Source organism: Sprattus sprattus (assembly GCF_963457725.1).
Source record: "Sprattus sprattus genome assembly, chromosome: 2".
In the NCBI taxonomy this organism is placed as follows: Eukaryota; Metazoa; Chordata; class Actinopteri; order Clupeiformes; family Clupeidae; genus Sprattus; species Sprattus sprattus.
Window position 1 is genome coordinate 59,086,721 of NC_137921.1, and position 15,944 is coordinate 59,102,664.

Here is a 15,944-nt window from a genome sequence, read left to right on the forward strand (position 1 = left end):
TGTACACATGAGGTGTGGGCTAAGACACCAACACAGGAAGGTCATAAACTTTTGCACACCAAAGACACTTCTAGAAGCTTCTCTCTTGTATAGGTATAGGTTACAGAATACTTTATTGGCTAAGTTTAAATCATTTTGCACATTATGTTTTGACAAACTTAAGATTTCTCATTTGAACAATACTCTACTTTTACATTAGCAAACAGATATTTTTTTTAACAACTAATTCATTTGTTATTTGATATATTTTCATTAAATTGTACTTAAATCACCAGAATGTCTTGAGGGCTAAGGTGGTTAAATAATTTCTAGTTCAGTTGCATTTTGTCTAGGGTTTGATCCAGGGCTGCTACACGTGGAGAACAGTGGCACCTGGTGGTTAAAAGTGAAATGACGCACAAAGTTGCAGACGGGGGGCTCCACTGCGAGATACACACATGAATGGTGACCTCTGGTGAAGTTAAAATACACACTTGAATGTTGACTTCAAACAAATACACCCTTGAATGTTGACTTTAAACAAACACACCCTTGAATGTTGACTTCTGGTGAAGTTGTGGAAACAAACTGATAAAAAGAGATTTCATGTAATGCTTGGAATTTGTTGAGTGAGTCTCATTCATCATGCCCCTTCTAATTATTGTCAACTGGCTTTAGTACCAAGACTAAATCTGTTGATAAAATAATGTCCCTCCCCTCAAAGTGTTTAGGAAACTTAACTATTATTCCAGGTAAAATGGTGCTAGAACGTTTGTAGACCCTTAAACTGTCTGTATATCTGCATATATTTGATCTAAAATGTGATCATATCTTCAGCTAAGTCCTAAAACTTGATTAAGTAAACTCAGTTCTACAAAAAAACACAGAAAACACGTTCTTATTTTATAATGATTAATTTCACACATGTTTTGAAATGTTTATATTCATCTTCTGATCATATGGGATGCCGGCTACATGAGAGTACAAAAGCTCTGTTTTTTTCTGCTGACTGTCTGGGGTCGAGGTTCACTCTGTTTGCCGAATGTTCTCTCATCAGGCCCCCTGAAAGCTGCTCGTGACAATATAGAAAAGCAGAGGCGTCAAGGTTACTGAACACCCTTTCACCGTCTGACTGTTTACAACATGCACATCCTTTCACCATCTGACTGTTTACAACATGCAAACGTTTCACTGTCTGTTTAGAAGATGCGGACGTTTCACTGACTGTTTAGAACATGCACACGTGTCACTGTGTCTGACTGTTTAGAACATTCACACGTTGCACTGTGTCTGACTGTTTACAACATTCACACGTTGCACTGTGTCTGACTGCTTACAACTGCTTGTTTCCATATTTTCATCACTAAAAGGGGCTTCTTTGTAAAACTACTTCTTTCCACCACTCATTCAACTCTTCGTTCCAAATCGTCTGGGTTCATTTTAAAACTACCTTTTGTAAAAAATGTAAAATGTGTATACATCCTTGTAAGTTGCTTTGGATAAAAGCATCTGCTAAATGTAATGCTTGTGCTTACTTGTCTTTTAGAAGTTTCAAAAATAACATAGCCATAGCATGTCCAAGGTATCAAAATTGCCCGTTCAATTCAACCATTTCATCAGAACACCATTTATTAGGTGCGTATCTCACAATTTGATTATGATTCATAGGGTAATGATTCGATTCTGAAACGATTCTCAATGCATCACTATGGTTCCCGCTCTTCATGTTTTTTAACTCATAAATACAAGCACTTTTTTATCAAATAAATATCGATACAGAATCTTTCATGTTAGCATCAGGATGCATTATTGCAATTATTTTCCCCAGCTATACTATTCACAGTGAACAGTGACATTTGGGACACAGTGCTTAAATCCCACAAGGGCAATTGCACAAGTAATGCTTGGAGGGGGAATCTCCTTTTTTCTAAACTCTGAAAACTACAAACTACCATAGGGAGGATCAGCTTGTATGATAACCTGAAATTGTCTTTTGTTGTGTGTTGTCTGTCACATACAATCAGATCTTAACCTTAATTATTATCATTTTTATATAAAAGTCGTTTTGTCTGCACAGTGACTTACCATTTCCTCTGGCCCTCAAAATCAAAAAAGCCAGGTTTTCCCGTATTACATTTCCCAGTCTTGACCTGTATAGGCATATCACAAAATGGAAAGGCTTTAGTAAATATCTTTGCATACCTGCCTACAAACATTTATGCTAAATAACACATTCAATGTAATGTCTACATACACAAAGGCATGGCAGCAGTTAAAATGTAAGAATACAAAGGCAGCACTACCTTTAAACGACAAACAGAAAAGGCAACAATATAATAGTTTTTTCTATATTTCAAGGAGTGACTTCCATAAGCCACTCATCTTCAACGTTTAATCTACATTTTATATTCATTTACATTCTGTGAGAATGTATTGCTTGTATTTGTGTCCCCAATGCTGTGCTAATAGAGCTGTGTTCCATTAGCTTCTCAATGAGGCTGCTCTACAGTTCCAAATATTGAGGAGTCGTCAGTCAGTGCAACATAATCAGAGAGCAGTTGTTTAACAACAGAGTTAAACTGTACGGTTTTACTGTTTAGATGTTAGAATCAATCTCATTTCATATACAGTGCCTTTGCAAAAATTATTCAAAAGTACCCTCAACTTGTTAAGAAGTCAGTCAGTTGAATTCCAACAAAGACCAAAGGATATCAGTACCCCTGCTACAGAGGAAGGATGACCCGTCACATTTGCACAGATTGGTGGGCATCGGGCAGCTGGCAAAGAGCAAGGACAAACCAAGCAGACGAAGAAGGAAACATCTAGTGGGCAGAACATTGCTGGAGAGAAGGTAACTAGACGAGCAGCAGCGGCTTCTCAAGCAAACCAAGGCCAATGGTTGAACTGGCATGGTGTTGAGACACAAGGACGATAAGCCAGAGAGAACTTTGGGCTATGGACATAACCACATTCAACTCATCATTGGAGCCCCTTATGATGTACTCCCAACTCCGAAGAACCTCAGTCAATGGTTGGGTGAAGACAGAAGGTAGGGCTGAACGATTAATTGCATTTGCGATTAAATCGCGATATGGTCAAATGCGATTTTCTAACCACAACGTCCGCGATTACAACGTGGTCTAAAAATCTTTTTTTTAAGATGGTACATTTTGCACAGTGTTAAAAGCAGCATAACGGATCAATTGCTAATCGCTAACCAGATGCTAGTGGCTCAAACTAGCGAAATCTCTTCAAATGTGCATACTTAGACACTATGACAAACTAGTTAGTCAACAACAGTCCTAACACAGTCAAACATCAAGCAAGTGCAACACAAGACAAAGCAAGACGGCAAATAAGCTTCTTACTAGTTGGTAGTCGAACCCTGGTATGGCACGGAGGCGATTCTCCATATTAAAAGTCATTATAGCGCCCCAATTTTTTTAAAGCTGTCATTTTAAGGTAAAACTGCTTATTCTAACCCTAACCCTGAAGTACAATTATTGCATAATGCCACTTTAAAAAGTGCATGCCTTGTGTTTATACTTACAATGACTTTGTTTAAATTACTTAAATGCACAGAGGCAAAGCCACCGATTTGTTTCTGTAATGAGCAGTTAAATAAAAATGTAAAATGTGGGAAAGAATATATTACACTCAATGTATCTAATATTGTGTTGGTCATATTTAAATCATTCATTACGTTTTGTTGGGGAAAAAATTTAAAATTTAAAAAAATCGCATATTAAATCGCAATCGCAATATTTGGGGGTAAAATTACAATTAGATTATTTTCCCAAATCGATCAGCCCTAACAGAAGGGCATTAAAACATATTTTGTCTGGATGTAAAACTAACCTGACCCAGGGTCAGTACACGTGGACAGTGTTGGGAAAGTTCACTTTCTACATTAACTAGTTCAGTTCATAGTTCACACATTTTAAAATGAACTAGTTCAGTTCATAATTAAATTTCTTTTTCATAATTCAACATATTGAAAATTCAACATATTCTTTTTTTTCATAATTCAACGTATTGAAAACCCAAGCGAAATGCTAACTAAGGTAGGCGGTTGTTGCTGATGATGTATCCTGCTGCTCAGGTCCTATGGTTGGGCAGTCATGTTGCTGTGTTTAGCAGTTGTAAGCTACAGACTGCTCATGTTGTACTATAAAGGGGGGCCTTTAGGGATCCCGCATACTCAGTGGCGGTTTTACATCGAAGTACGCCCCGGGCGAGACCGCCTCCGAGCGACACTTAAGAAAATAGATGCACACATCATGTACATTAATGTTAGCTTACCAGCTCTCTGCACTCTTATGTTGTGCAACTACTCAACATGCATTATGGTTAGTTGAGTTAGCTAATCGTGGATAACGGGTTTTCGCTAACGCTTGCTAGTCTAGTGGTGTCAAAAGGAAATCTATGGTCTAACCAGCTAGCTATCGACCTGTTAATTATGAAGATTATACTAGTACTCTGTATGCTGTTACATTCTGTTAGTTGTGGTTAGCGGGATTTCGCTAACACTTTAGCCTAGCGTCAGATGAATGAACATGCTCATACCCTATGGTCAAATCAGCTCACTAACGCTTACTAGGAAACAATTCTGTTGGTGCTCAACAAATAAACTATATCTCTATCTATCTATCTATACCCTGCTGCTCACTGCTACCTTCACATTTACATTAACATTTAGTCATGAAGCAGACGCTTTTGCCAAAGCGACGTACAAAGGAGAGAACAGTCACCAGTTGGATAAATTGATGCAGTCAGTGGTCTGCTTACACCAATTCACCTTGCCCTTGGTGACCACATATTCGTTTTGTACTACCTATTTGTATTTGCCATTTCATACAATTCCGAAAAACTAAAACGTGCAGGAATTATAGGCCTGTAATTATTATGTTATGAATGTGCGTTATTCGGAAAAAAAGTCGATGTGTGACTGACTTTAGAACTGTCCGCTGCGCCCCCTCCCCGGCTTCCCCCTTCTCACCGAGGATCTGTGCAGTGTGCACGGCACCTTCTTAGAAGGCAACTGCAGCTGCAGGGGGCGCCAATTTGCCAATTCCCCACACAGTGATATGATAAATAATAGAAAAGCACTTCGCGGCCCAGATGATTTTGTTTTAAGTGCTTGTGAGATAAAATCAAAATGTATCCATACAGCATGAGAAAAATGGCAAGTGAGTTTCACATGAGGTGTAGAAACATACAGAAAACAGTAGGCCAACCATTCTTGGTGTCAGGGCAAAGTATTCTGGCCACAGAAAGAAGAAACACTTGACATTACACTTGACCTCTCAAAAAGAGGAAAGTGCTGACCATCTGTCAAGAAAGCAGAAGTAAAAATTGTTCTGTATGCACAAAGGGGACCAGATGGTATGTCACCATCCCATGATCAATAAGGGGACGGCTTGTGGGCCCAGAGTGACATCACTGGGCTGGGGCTATAAATGTTTGAACATTGTCTGTATCTAATCAGAATCCGGGTTCTCCAGCCGTTGGTGTGGTGCTGATGTAACATTACTGACTGCACTGCATTGACGGCTGAATTGTATCATCATTTACCAAGTAAACTTATCTTGCTACAAAGAAGCTTCGTCTGATGACTCCTCTCTTGAACCAACACGCATTTATCTAACACGCCCCCTACGTGACATGAAAAAGTGCCGCCCTGGGCGGCTGCCCAGTTCGCCCGTGCCTAAAACCGCCTCTGCGCATACTACATGTGGTGTGTTTCAGTGTGTACTAGCCAATTTTGTGGTGTTGTATCCGTCTGCTAAGGATCTCTGGTTGGGCAGGTGGTATATTGGTTAGGTTATGATCTATGGTCGGGCAGTTGGTATATTGGTTAGGTAAGGATCTGTGGTTGGGCAGTTAGTATAATGGTTAGGTTATGATCTATAGTTGGGCAGTTGGTATATTGGTTAGGTGAGGATCTGTGGTTGGGCAGTTAGTCTATTGGTTAGGTTATGATCTATGGTTGGGCAGTTGGAATATTGGTTAGATTAGGATCTCTGGTTGGGCAGTTGGTGTATTAGTTAGGTTAAGATTTATGGTTGGGCAGTTGGTATATTAGTTAGGTTAAGATTTATGGTTGGGCAGTTGGTATATTAGTTAGGTTGCTTGGTACGAGTACTTGGTATGTGATAGTGAGAGGTATGTGATTGGCCACTGTGGGAAGACCCCAACCAATAGCAAAAGGAATCTAACGCCTTTATTAGAAAAATACACAAGATACTAGGTCAAATTAGTTATCGGTCTGCTAAAATTAACAATAAAGTCAAACCTGTAATACACGTTATATAAAAGGTTTGGAATCTTTTTTTGTCGGTGCGACGTTCCGCTGCACTGACTAGAAACTTTAAAGCCATTTGAGTGTGCTTTCTGCACAGGGGGCAATGCACCCAACCATCCCTCAAGCTGGAGAAATAACAACAAGCTGGTGATCCTGCCCAAGAATTGTGAGGGTTAATGTATTTTTTGATTACTTCTTTGAAGTTTTAGTTTCCTGCTTTTCTGTTAATAGAGTTCTGTAGTAGTTCAAATCTGAGGTGTTATGTCACAGACCATTAATTGCATTTGATACCGCCATGGTTCTGTTCTGTAAATTCAGCAACCTTAAAAAAATTACATTACTCAACGTTTCTAAAAATACTACGTAAATTGTTTGGCCTCTTTTCAAATTCAAATGCATTTTGCAATTGCCAATTCATTTTCATTTAAATTAAGTTCACTTAGTAAATGTTAACGTAAAGGTAAGACTTTTAATACATTAATTGACATTTAAATTTGAATTGAGAATTTGAAATGCAAAAAAGCATCTTAATTTGAAACGTTGATCAATTTACAGGACAGTTTTTTAGGAAAACAACCAGAGATCCTGAGCAGATCAGGACATGTCCTCTACTTCAGTTCACTCCACTCCACTTCTCTTTCTCCTCCTGAACATGGATCCCTGAAAATGTCTCCAAGAACTTGGTGCAATTGTGAAATCCACCTGTTTTGTACATGCATTCAGGCATTGCAGGGGACATTTTGTAGACCCTTGCTGAGAAGTGTTAATGGCCCTGACTATGCTTCTCAGGTGAATGTCCAAGTGATGCTCATTTTTATTACAATGTCTGTTTTTACTGTCTACTTAGTCTGCTCATCTTTTCCATTTGGTTGCAGATGGCAAGCCAACGTGATTTAACATGTATGCCATTGCCAAACAAGGGAAATGTTTTTTTAATAAGCTCATAGCTTTAAGCATGCCAATAATCTTTTTGACACATCAGGACCTGTCTTGCACAGAGGTTTTGCAATAACCTATTTTCGTGAACAAGTCTTTTATCATCATAATGCATTTCCTTCTGTTAGATTTCGGTGGATTTCATATATCAGACAACAATGTAACTACATATCAACAACCCCCATTACTCGTTTGCATATCACCATGTCAGACCCCAGGGGCGGCTTGTCCATAAGGGTGAGTGGGGCGACGCATTGACTACGGGTAAAGGAGATATTAACACTAGACCATATGATCTGCCTCTGAATGTCATTGTCCAATCAGGTAACAGTCAGTCAACTGTCAGGCAAAAGTCGTGCTTAAAAAATGGAAATCGCCCCCATCACAAAACAGGGCTCTCAATCTCAGGGGGAGAACTCCTACATCCAAGAACTGGTACGAAAGAAAATCATGGACAGCAGGCTGTGAAGCGGCTAACGGAGTCTGTATTTCTATACACCAATGATGGGTGTGGCTGTTTATAAGATATTTTCCTAAATCGTTTTGCAACAAGCCATTAATAACAATCTTTATTTCACCCAATGTCAGCCTTGTGTGTGGATTTATCCCCATTTAGGCAGCGGTAACAAATAGCATCAAGCGATCAGTTGATTTGTGCAGAACAAAGAATGCCCTTGCCCCATTAAAGTCAGTGAGAGACTTTCGCCAAAACATTCCCCATTATTTCTCACTGGAGTGGGGTCTTGCGGAGCCATGCGTCATATACCTAAAGTGGTTGTGAAGACTGTCAGTGGGTTTATTTTTAATTTCAACCCTGTTTAGCTACCTTTCAGAGCTGACAGCCTGGTTGTTAGCAAGCAAAACAAGCTAAGGTAAGTTTTTATATGCAGAAGTGTTGTTTCTATGAAATGATAACTAGCTAGCTAGCGTGTTGTGGCTGTCACCAGCCAAAATTGGTTGATTTGGTTTAATCCATTCTGAGAGTGATTTACAATGATATTAAAACCACAGGTAAATGTTGTTCATGTCAAACAATGTCAGAATATGTCTAAAATGCCAAAAGCAAACAGAGCTAGCTTGGCCTGCAATCGTATTAATCACTATAGACTATGGAAAACTAGCTACCAAGAACTGTTCTGAACTTCTGTATTGACATGGGAATCACAGGTTCATTAATCATTGCACTTAAGCAGAATTAACTGCCAGTACAAAAAAAAAAATGGCGATACAAATGGCGATACCGATGGATCGGCAAGTAGCTTAAATCGGACGGTAACACTGACTCGACAACTCATCTTTCAGGCTCATGTTTAGGCCCTTAGGCTTTTTCTTGGATTTGGTCAGGTAATGTAACCAATGCATATTTAAACAACGCACCACAAACCTTTTAGCGCTTAAAGGACCATATCCCTGTTCTTTTTTTGTCAAAATAAATGTAAAGCGCCGCGAGTTTTCATCCTAGAGACATAAAAAAAAGAACACCCACGGAAACATATATATATATATTAAAAAAAAGGGTTCAATGTTTCCGTGGGTGTTCTTTTGTCAGGAGAGTAGAACTGATCTCTTGGACATTTGAGTCTCTGACTGAGGTTTCTGCTCCTAAGGACCCACCCATTAGCAAATGATAGCTATTCATATGATAAGGGAATGGTGATCTCTATTGAGTCATGGTGTGGCCAGAAAACCTGTGGGGGTGGGGGCCACAAAGACATTCCAGGGCCATTACGGAGTGGCCATTGTCTTTTACTGAGGTGTCCCAGGTTTGTTTACAGCCAACTAATGCATTTGTAGGGACACAGTTTTGGAAAGGCACAGATCACTCTGAAATTATAAATGTGTAGTAGTGCAACCACACACACTTTATATGTAATAAAAATATTTTACTACATTCCTTTTACTCACATGTTATTATTGCTGAGGTCTTCTAGAATATAATCATATATGCCATTTGGGCATTAGGGGGAATGTACAAAAAACATCAAGGCATGCTAGAAAACTTAGAAAAGTCTATAAGGCCTCAGTCCCTAGAGTGTTAATGGTTAGAAATAGACTGAAATAATATTATTTTCAGATGTCATGTTCCATCATGCTGAAGTGAGTTCCAGTTGCCCACAGTATTTTATCCCTTCAGGCTTCTACTTGGAATTGATCACAAGAGAGCAATTAAAGCAGCAATACGTAGTTCTGTTCCAAAACTAACAAGCTAACTACCTAGAAGCCTTGCAAAAACCTTGCAAACACTACCAACAGCCCAGTTGACACTAATAGAAGCTTGCCCAGACACTAACTGGTGTCTTTTGGCAGTATAGCTGGCAATGTCATGCTGTGAAAGCTTTTCTTCCATTTTTGCAGGGTATTTCAGAACTACATTGGGCATATCTTGGATGGCTAGTGGGAAAGGCACAGGTGTTTATCTGTCCTTGACATGACCATATGGTATCAAAATTAATTTGAGGATGGTACCAAAACTAGTTGCCTCTAAAACCATACCACAAAAAGGGTCAAATTGTTGCATAATGTTACTTAAAGTCCATTGTTCCACAGATTTTGGGCCTGCCAATAATTAAGTCATATTTCATATGGAATATTATTCCATGTTGATTTATAATGCGCTGGGAAAATGTACTGTACAGTAGTATTGTGTTGTTACTCTCATTTTAGAATCACAAAATACATTTATGAATCGTGTGACATTTATTGGTGAATTAAGAAACTAGTCTAACTCTATAGACATACTTTGAAAAAGCACATAATAATGAAAATACTTCTACACAATGCTCTACCTATGGTGTCTGTAATGTGAGATTGACGAAAACTGATCCAACTTTTTGACACGAGATTCATTTATTTGGATGCTAGCCTGAGACAGCACAGCTTGATGACTTTTGGCATCTGGAAAAACTACGCATCTCCGTGAGACATGGATGACACCAATGAGGTTACAGCCAGCCTACGTCAAATTATTTCATACATAACATTGGCAGGAATGTTTATGATGAAAACTAGCAAGTCGACAACTTTCCTAACATAGCCAAACAGCAAGCAAGCACAACACAAGATGTAGCCAGACAGATAAGAAGTTATTACTGACTATAGTCCAACAGAAAGAAGGCCAGCTAGTCATCGGACTTGCTCGGTTACTTTAAGATAAAAGTTCTGTAGTTGTTTCCCAAGCGTGCACACAATACAAAAAAAATAATCACAGGTAAAATAATGCCCTACAGTTGAAATGGCTTCATTACGATCGGCTGCGCAGTTCAGGTAGGCTATAATAGGAAATTCGGAGCTAATTTAGGCGTCGTAGGCACTTGACATTCCATGCCAGGTATACAGTTAGAAATAGCTTTGTGTATTTTGGTCATGCTGTTGTTTGTTGTCCTCTTAAAGGCAATGATGTATTATGGAACTCTGCCTTTGCTGCCTCATGCCAACAAACACAACATGTACGAATATCATGGGACACCTGTCAACCTGCTCAAATATTTCACAGAAAGGGACATCGTAGTTCACACAATATTCAATGTTATGGTCTCTAGTCACCTGTTTGTATCTAGCGTAAAGGTACAGCAATTGTTCTCTGCTCGCCGTTTGGACAAGATCTTGAAGGCGCTCTGCGGCTGTTTCGAAGGCATTTTCCAGTTCTGTTCCATCCAATCGAACTCCCGAATTGGCTCCACCACAATAAAATTGTCCTAAATCACCATCTGAGTCAGAATCCGAACCTAGTGGCTCTCCGGTGTCAGGCCGTGCTGGATCCGTAACGTTACCTGAGCCACTTGCAGTGTCCGGAGAAGATGATGGAGATCGAGACGCCATACTTGTTCTCGTTTTACTACAAACGTTACAGTTTATGACCGTACAGTCGATCTATTCTACCTTATCATGTGTTGTTGGCTACTGCTTTAATAACTCACATAAACTGACATTTCAATTGATCTTATTCCTCACTGATAAACATCCGAGGAAGCAGTTCTTCTTCTTCTTTTTCCTCTCCTTCTCATCATTTCCGGCAGATACACTGATGTAGAGGTGCATTACTGCCACTCACTGGTCTAATGTGTAACTACTTGTTCTAGAAACTTGGAAGTTATATTTGAAGGCCAACTTGATTTCTCTGAACATGTATATTTTTTATCGAGGTCTTGTCGGTTCACACTCTATAATATTCGGAAAATCAGACCCTCTCTCACACAATATGCAACATAACTTATTGTGCACGCCTTGGTTATTTCTAAACTAGACTATTCCTATGGAATTTTAACAGGCCTGCCTGCAGTTGCAGTGAGACTGTTGCGGATGATTTAGAATTCAGCAGTAGGCCTACATTTGGTCTTTGATCGATCAAAGAGGACACATGTAACTCCTCTGCTGGCCACCTTTCACTGGCTCCCGGTAGATGCTAGAATACATTTTAAATCCCTCACTCTGGCTTATGGGGGACAGCCACTCCTTCAGCACCTGTCTATTTAATGAATCAGCTCTATTCCCTCTTCTTGACAACTTCCCTCCTCTGATGAGCATTTGTTGTCTTTCCCGTTTTTTCTCAGCAAGAGATCGCAGTCAAGACTCTTTTTGTTTGTGGTTTCTAGTGCTGTCCGTTCCAGTGATATCCTTGGTAGATTAAAAAAGGGCCTAAAAACTCACCTTTTTAATTATCATCTGTGTAATTAGCCAATTTGCTTGAGGCCTACTTTATAGTCATAGTTTTGGTATTATTAATATTAATAATAATTGGTAGGCTACCTTATATAGTTTCTTGAATTTTTTTTTTCATTAGGCATATTTCTATTACTAGCTGTGTCTCGAAACTCGCACTTTACGAAGTACACTGCATTACAGTGCACTGTCCTCCAAGGCTGCTCCGTTCCCAGAGTGCAGGCCTCCTGGTAATTCCAAGAATATCAAAAACCACAATAGGTGGCAGAGCCTTTAGCTACCGAGCCCCCCTCCTCTGGAACAATCTCCCTGCCTCCATCCGGGAGGCAGACACCTTACCTATATTCAAATCAAGACTAAAGACATTCCTCTTTAGTGCATCCTATAGCCACAAGTAATTGCGTCGACAAACCCATCACCTGCTATGCCATCCACCCAGACATATCCGAACACAAAAAAATGCTCTAATAAAAATAAAAATGTGTGCTTCACAGCGCATGTTGTACCGTGTAGGAAGGCCTTTACGGATCCCGGGTACAGCATACGGCGCGTGTTGCGACTGTCACAAGGCAAATGGGCACTGCTGCCCTGCAACCCTAACAAAGCTTACGACTAAAATCTCCACATATACCAAACCAAACAAAATGCTCAATGCCAGCAAAACTAAACATATCTCTAAACACATGCAATAGCCCCCTAATCAACAAAACTGGGCTATAGACAGCGTATGTTGTACCGTGTAGGAAGGCCTTTACGGTTCCCGGGTTCAGCATACGGCGCGTGTTGCGACTGTCACCAGCCTGTGTACCCTGCAAACCAACAAAGCTTACGACTTAAATCTCAATATGTACTAAACCAAAGAAAATGCTAAATGCCAGCATAACTTAACATATCTAAACACATACAATACCCCCCTTATCAACAAAACTGGGCTACAGACAGCCTATGTTGTACCGTGAAGGAGGGCCTTTACGGATCACGGGTACAGCATATGGCGCGTGTTGCGACTGTCACCAGCCAATTGGGCACTGCTGTTTACCCTGCAACCCTAAAGCTTACGACTGATATCTCCATATGTACACTACCAAACAAAATGATAAATGCCAGCATTACTTAACATATCTTCTCCCTTTCTCTCCTTTCATATCATATTGCTTATGCCTATATTAACACTGATAAAATAGCCATATTGCCTACTGTTAAATCTACTACCAAAAGGTATCTCCCTATCTGTTTCTGAAATTGATGTCTACTAACATAAATGTTCTCTCTCCCTTATAGCATGTTCCAATTGCTGATGGAAGTGGAAACATTGCTCCTCACCCCCACCACTCCTCATCTACGCATATGGACAGCTGAACTCTAGACTAATTTTCTTCCTTTTCTTTCCCTCCTAATCTAGACTATCTCCGCGATGGGATGCTGCTGTAGTCTCTCCACCTGGTCTACCTGGAGAAACCCTCGGCCAATTGCACCCACCGCCACTGCATTGCCGTACACTTACTCTACCCCATACCCTATGCTAGCATTTATACAGTACCTTGCGTAAGTATTCACCCCCTTGGATGTTTTACCCTTTTATGGCTTTTATAAATCAGTCATGGTCAATATAAGTTGTCTTTTTGGACAAAAAAATTCACAAAATAGCTCTCTTTAATTTCAAAGTGAAAATATATTTCTACACAGTCATGTAAATTAAATACAAATATGTAATGAAAATAAGTGATTGCATAAGTATTCACCCCCTTTATCACCCCCTTTATATAGACTGACCTAATTCAACAGAGGTCCAGCCAATTGGTGCTAGAAGTCTCACAATTAGTGATATGGGGATCAGTGTGCAGTAAATGTGTCTCAAGTGATTGTAGTATAACGACACCTGTGTCTGGAAGGTCTATTCACTGGTCAGTATTCAGTAATCAGTATTCCTGGCTACTGTTACAACATGAAGACCACAGATCACCCTAAGAAACTCAGAGAAAAGGTTATTGAAAAGTACAGGTCAGGGGAAGGATACAAAAAAATGTCCAAGGCACTTAACATCCCCTGAAATTCTGTTCAATCCATCATCAAGAAATGGAAGGAATATGGCACATGTGTAAATCTGCCTAGATCAGGCCGTCCTTACAAACTGAGTGACCATGCAAGAAGGAAACTAGTAAGAGAGGCCACCAAGACACCTATGACTACTCTGAAGAAGTTTCAAGCTTCAGCAGCTGGTATGGGAGAGACTCTGCATACCACCACTGTTGCCTTGGTTCTTCACCAATCAAAGCTTTATTGAAGAGAGCCACTGTTGAAAAAATGCTCCACTTTGGTCTCATCAAACCACAGAACCTTCTTCCACTTGACCATGGAGACTTCCACATGCCTTTTGGCGAACTGTAGTCGATCCTTTTTTTTCAACAGTGGCTCTCTTTCATAAAGCTTAGATTGGTGAAGAACCAAGGCAACAGTGGTGGTATGCAGAGTTTCTCCAATCTCAACTGCTGAAGCTTGAAACTTCTTCAGAGTAGTCATAGGTCTATTGGTGGCCTATCTTACTAGTCTCCTTCTTGAACGGCCCCTCAGTTTGTGAGGACAGCCTGATCTAGGCAGATTTACACATGTGCCACAATCCATCCATTTCTTGATGATGGATTTAACAGAATTCCAGGGGATGTTTAGTGCCTTGGACATTTTTTTGTATCCTTCCCCTGACTTATACTTTTCAACAACCTTTTCTCTGAGTTGCTTAGAGTGATCTTGGGTCTTAATGGTTTAACAATAGCCAGTAATACTGATTACTGAATACTGACCAGTGAATGGACCTTCCAGACACAGGTGTCGTTATACTACAATCACTTGAGACACATTCACTGCACACTGACCCCCATTACACAAATTGTGAGACTTCTAGCACCAATTGGCTGGACCTCTGTTGAATTAGGTCAGTCTATACAAAGGGGGTGATAAAGGGGGTGAATACTTATGCAAGCACTTATTTTCATCACATATTTGTATTTAATTTACATAACTGTGTAGAAATATATTTTCACTTTGACATTAAAGAGAGCTATTTTGTGATTTTTTTTGTCCAAAAAGCCAACTTATATTGACCATGACTGATTTATAAAAGCCATAAAAGGGTAACACATCCAAGGGGGTGAATACTTACGCAAGGTACTGTATACAATATACATTATTGCCACCACTGAAATGTTTCTCTGTCCCTACATCCCTCTCCCTTATAGCATGTTCCAATTGCTGATGGAAGTGGAAACATTGCACCTCACCCCCACCACTCCTCATCTACGCATATGGACAGCTGAACTCTACAGAATAATTTTCTTCCTTTTCTTTTCCTCCTGATCTAGACTATCTCCGCCATGGGACGCTGCTGTAGTCTCTCCACCTGGTCTATAAACCCTTGGTCAATTGCACCCACCGCCACCGTATTTCCGTACACTTACTCTTCCCCATAACCTATGCTAGCATTTATATACAATATACATTATTGCCACCACTGAAATGTTTCTCTGTCCCCACATCCCTTACCCCTGTAACAGTAACCCTATGAGCTCAGTGTATACCCACTAATCTGGTCTTGCCTGTATCATGTATTTACCACCGGATGTCTGTATATATACTGTACATCGACCAAATGCTGGCTGTTTACAACCCCTGTTGTTTCCCTTCCCCTTATGCCATACAACCCTCCCCCTTCCCTACCTTCCTAACTCCCCTCGGCCGACCTCAAGCAGATGGGTCCCCCCCTTATGTGCCGTGGTTCTGCTTAAGGTTTCTTCCTGCCTAACAGGGAGTTTTTTCTTGCCCCTGTTGCCATTGTGCTTGCACTAAGGGGGTTCAGGCTCTGGGCTCTGTAAAGCTAATTGGATTGTTATGGCTCTATATACAGTGCCACTTGAAAGTATGTGAACCCCTTGAGCACTTAAGCGTTTTCTGTTGTTTTACCATGATTTTTCATTTTTTTATCACCAATTTTCCATAGATGAAATATCAGGTTTATGTTTATCATTTGCATGTTCTTAATTAGAGGAAATTGTTTGAGTAGCCGAAAAACTAC

The 15,944-nt window shown here is 40.1% G+C and overlaps 1 protein-coding gene across 1 annotated transcript in view; it reads right to left on the bottom strand.

Annotated features, from left to right (window-relative positions):
- Positions 1-11,205, bottom strand: part of acbd6 (acyl-CoA binding domain containing 6) — a 49,628-nt gene extending 38,423 nt beyond the window's left edge. Inside the window, exons 1-2 of the mRNA XM_080832324.1 lie at positions 10,763-11,205; positions 2,065-2,129 (exon numbers count right to left, since the gene is read on the bottom strand). Of these exons, the coding sequence (XP_080688450.1) occupies positions 2,065-2,129; positions 10,763-11,038 (341 nt within the window). The 5' untranslated portion in view covers positions 11,039-11,205. The remainder of the gene's footprint in view (positions 1-2,064; positions 2,130-10,762) is intronic.
- Positions 11,206-15,944: the final 4,739 nt, after the last annotated feature.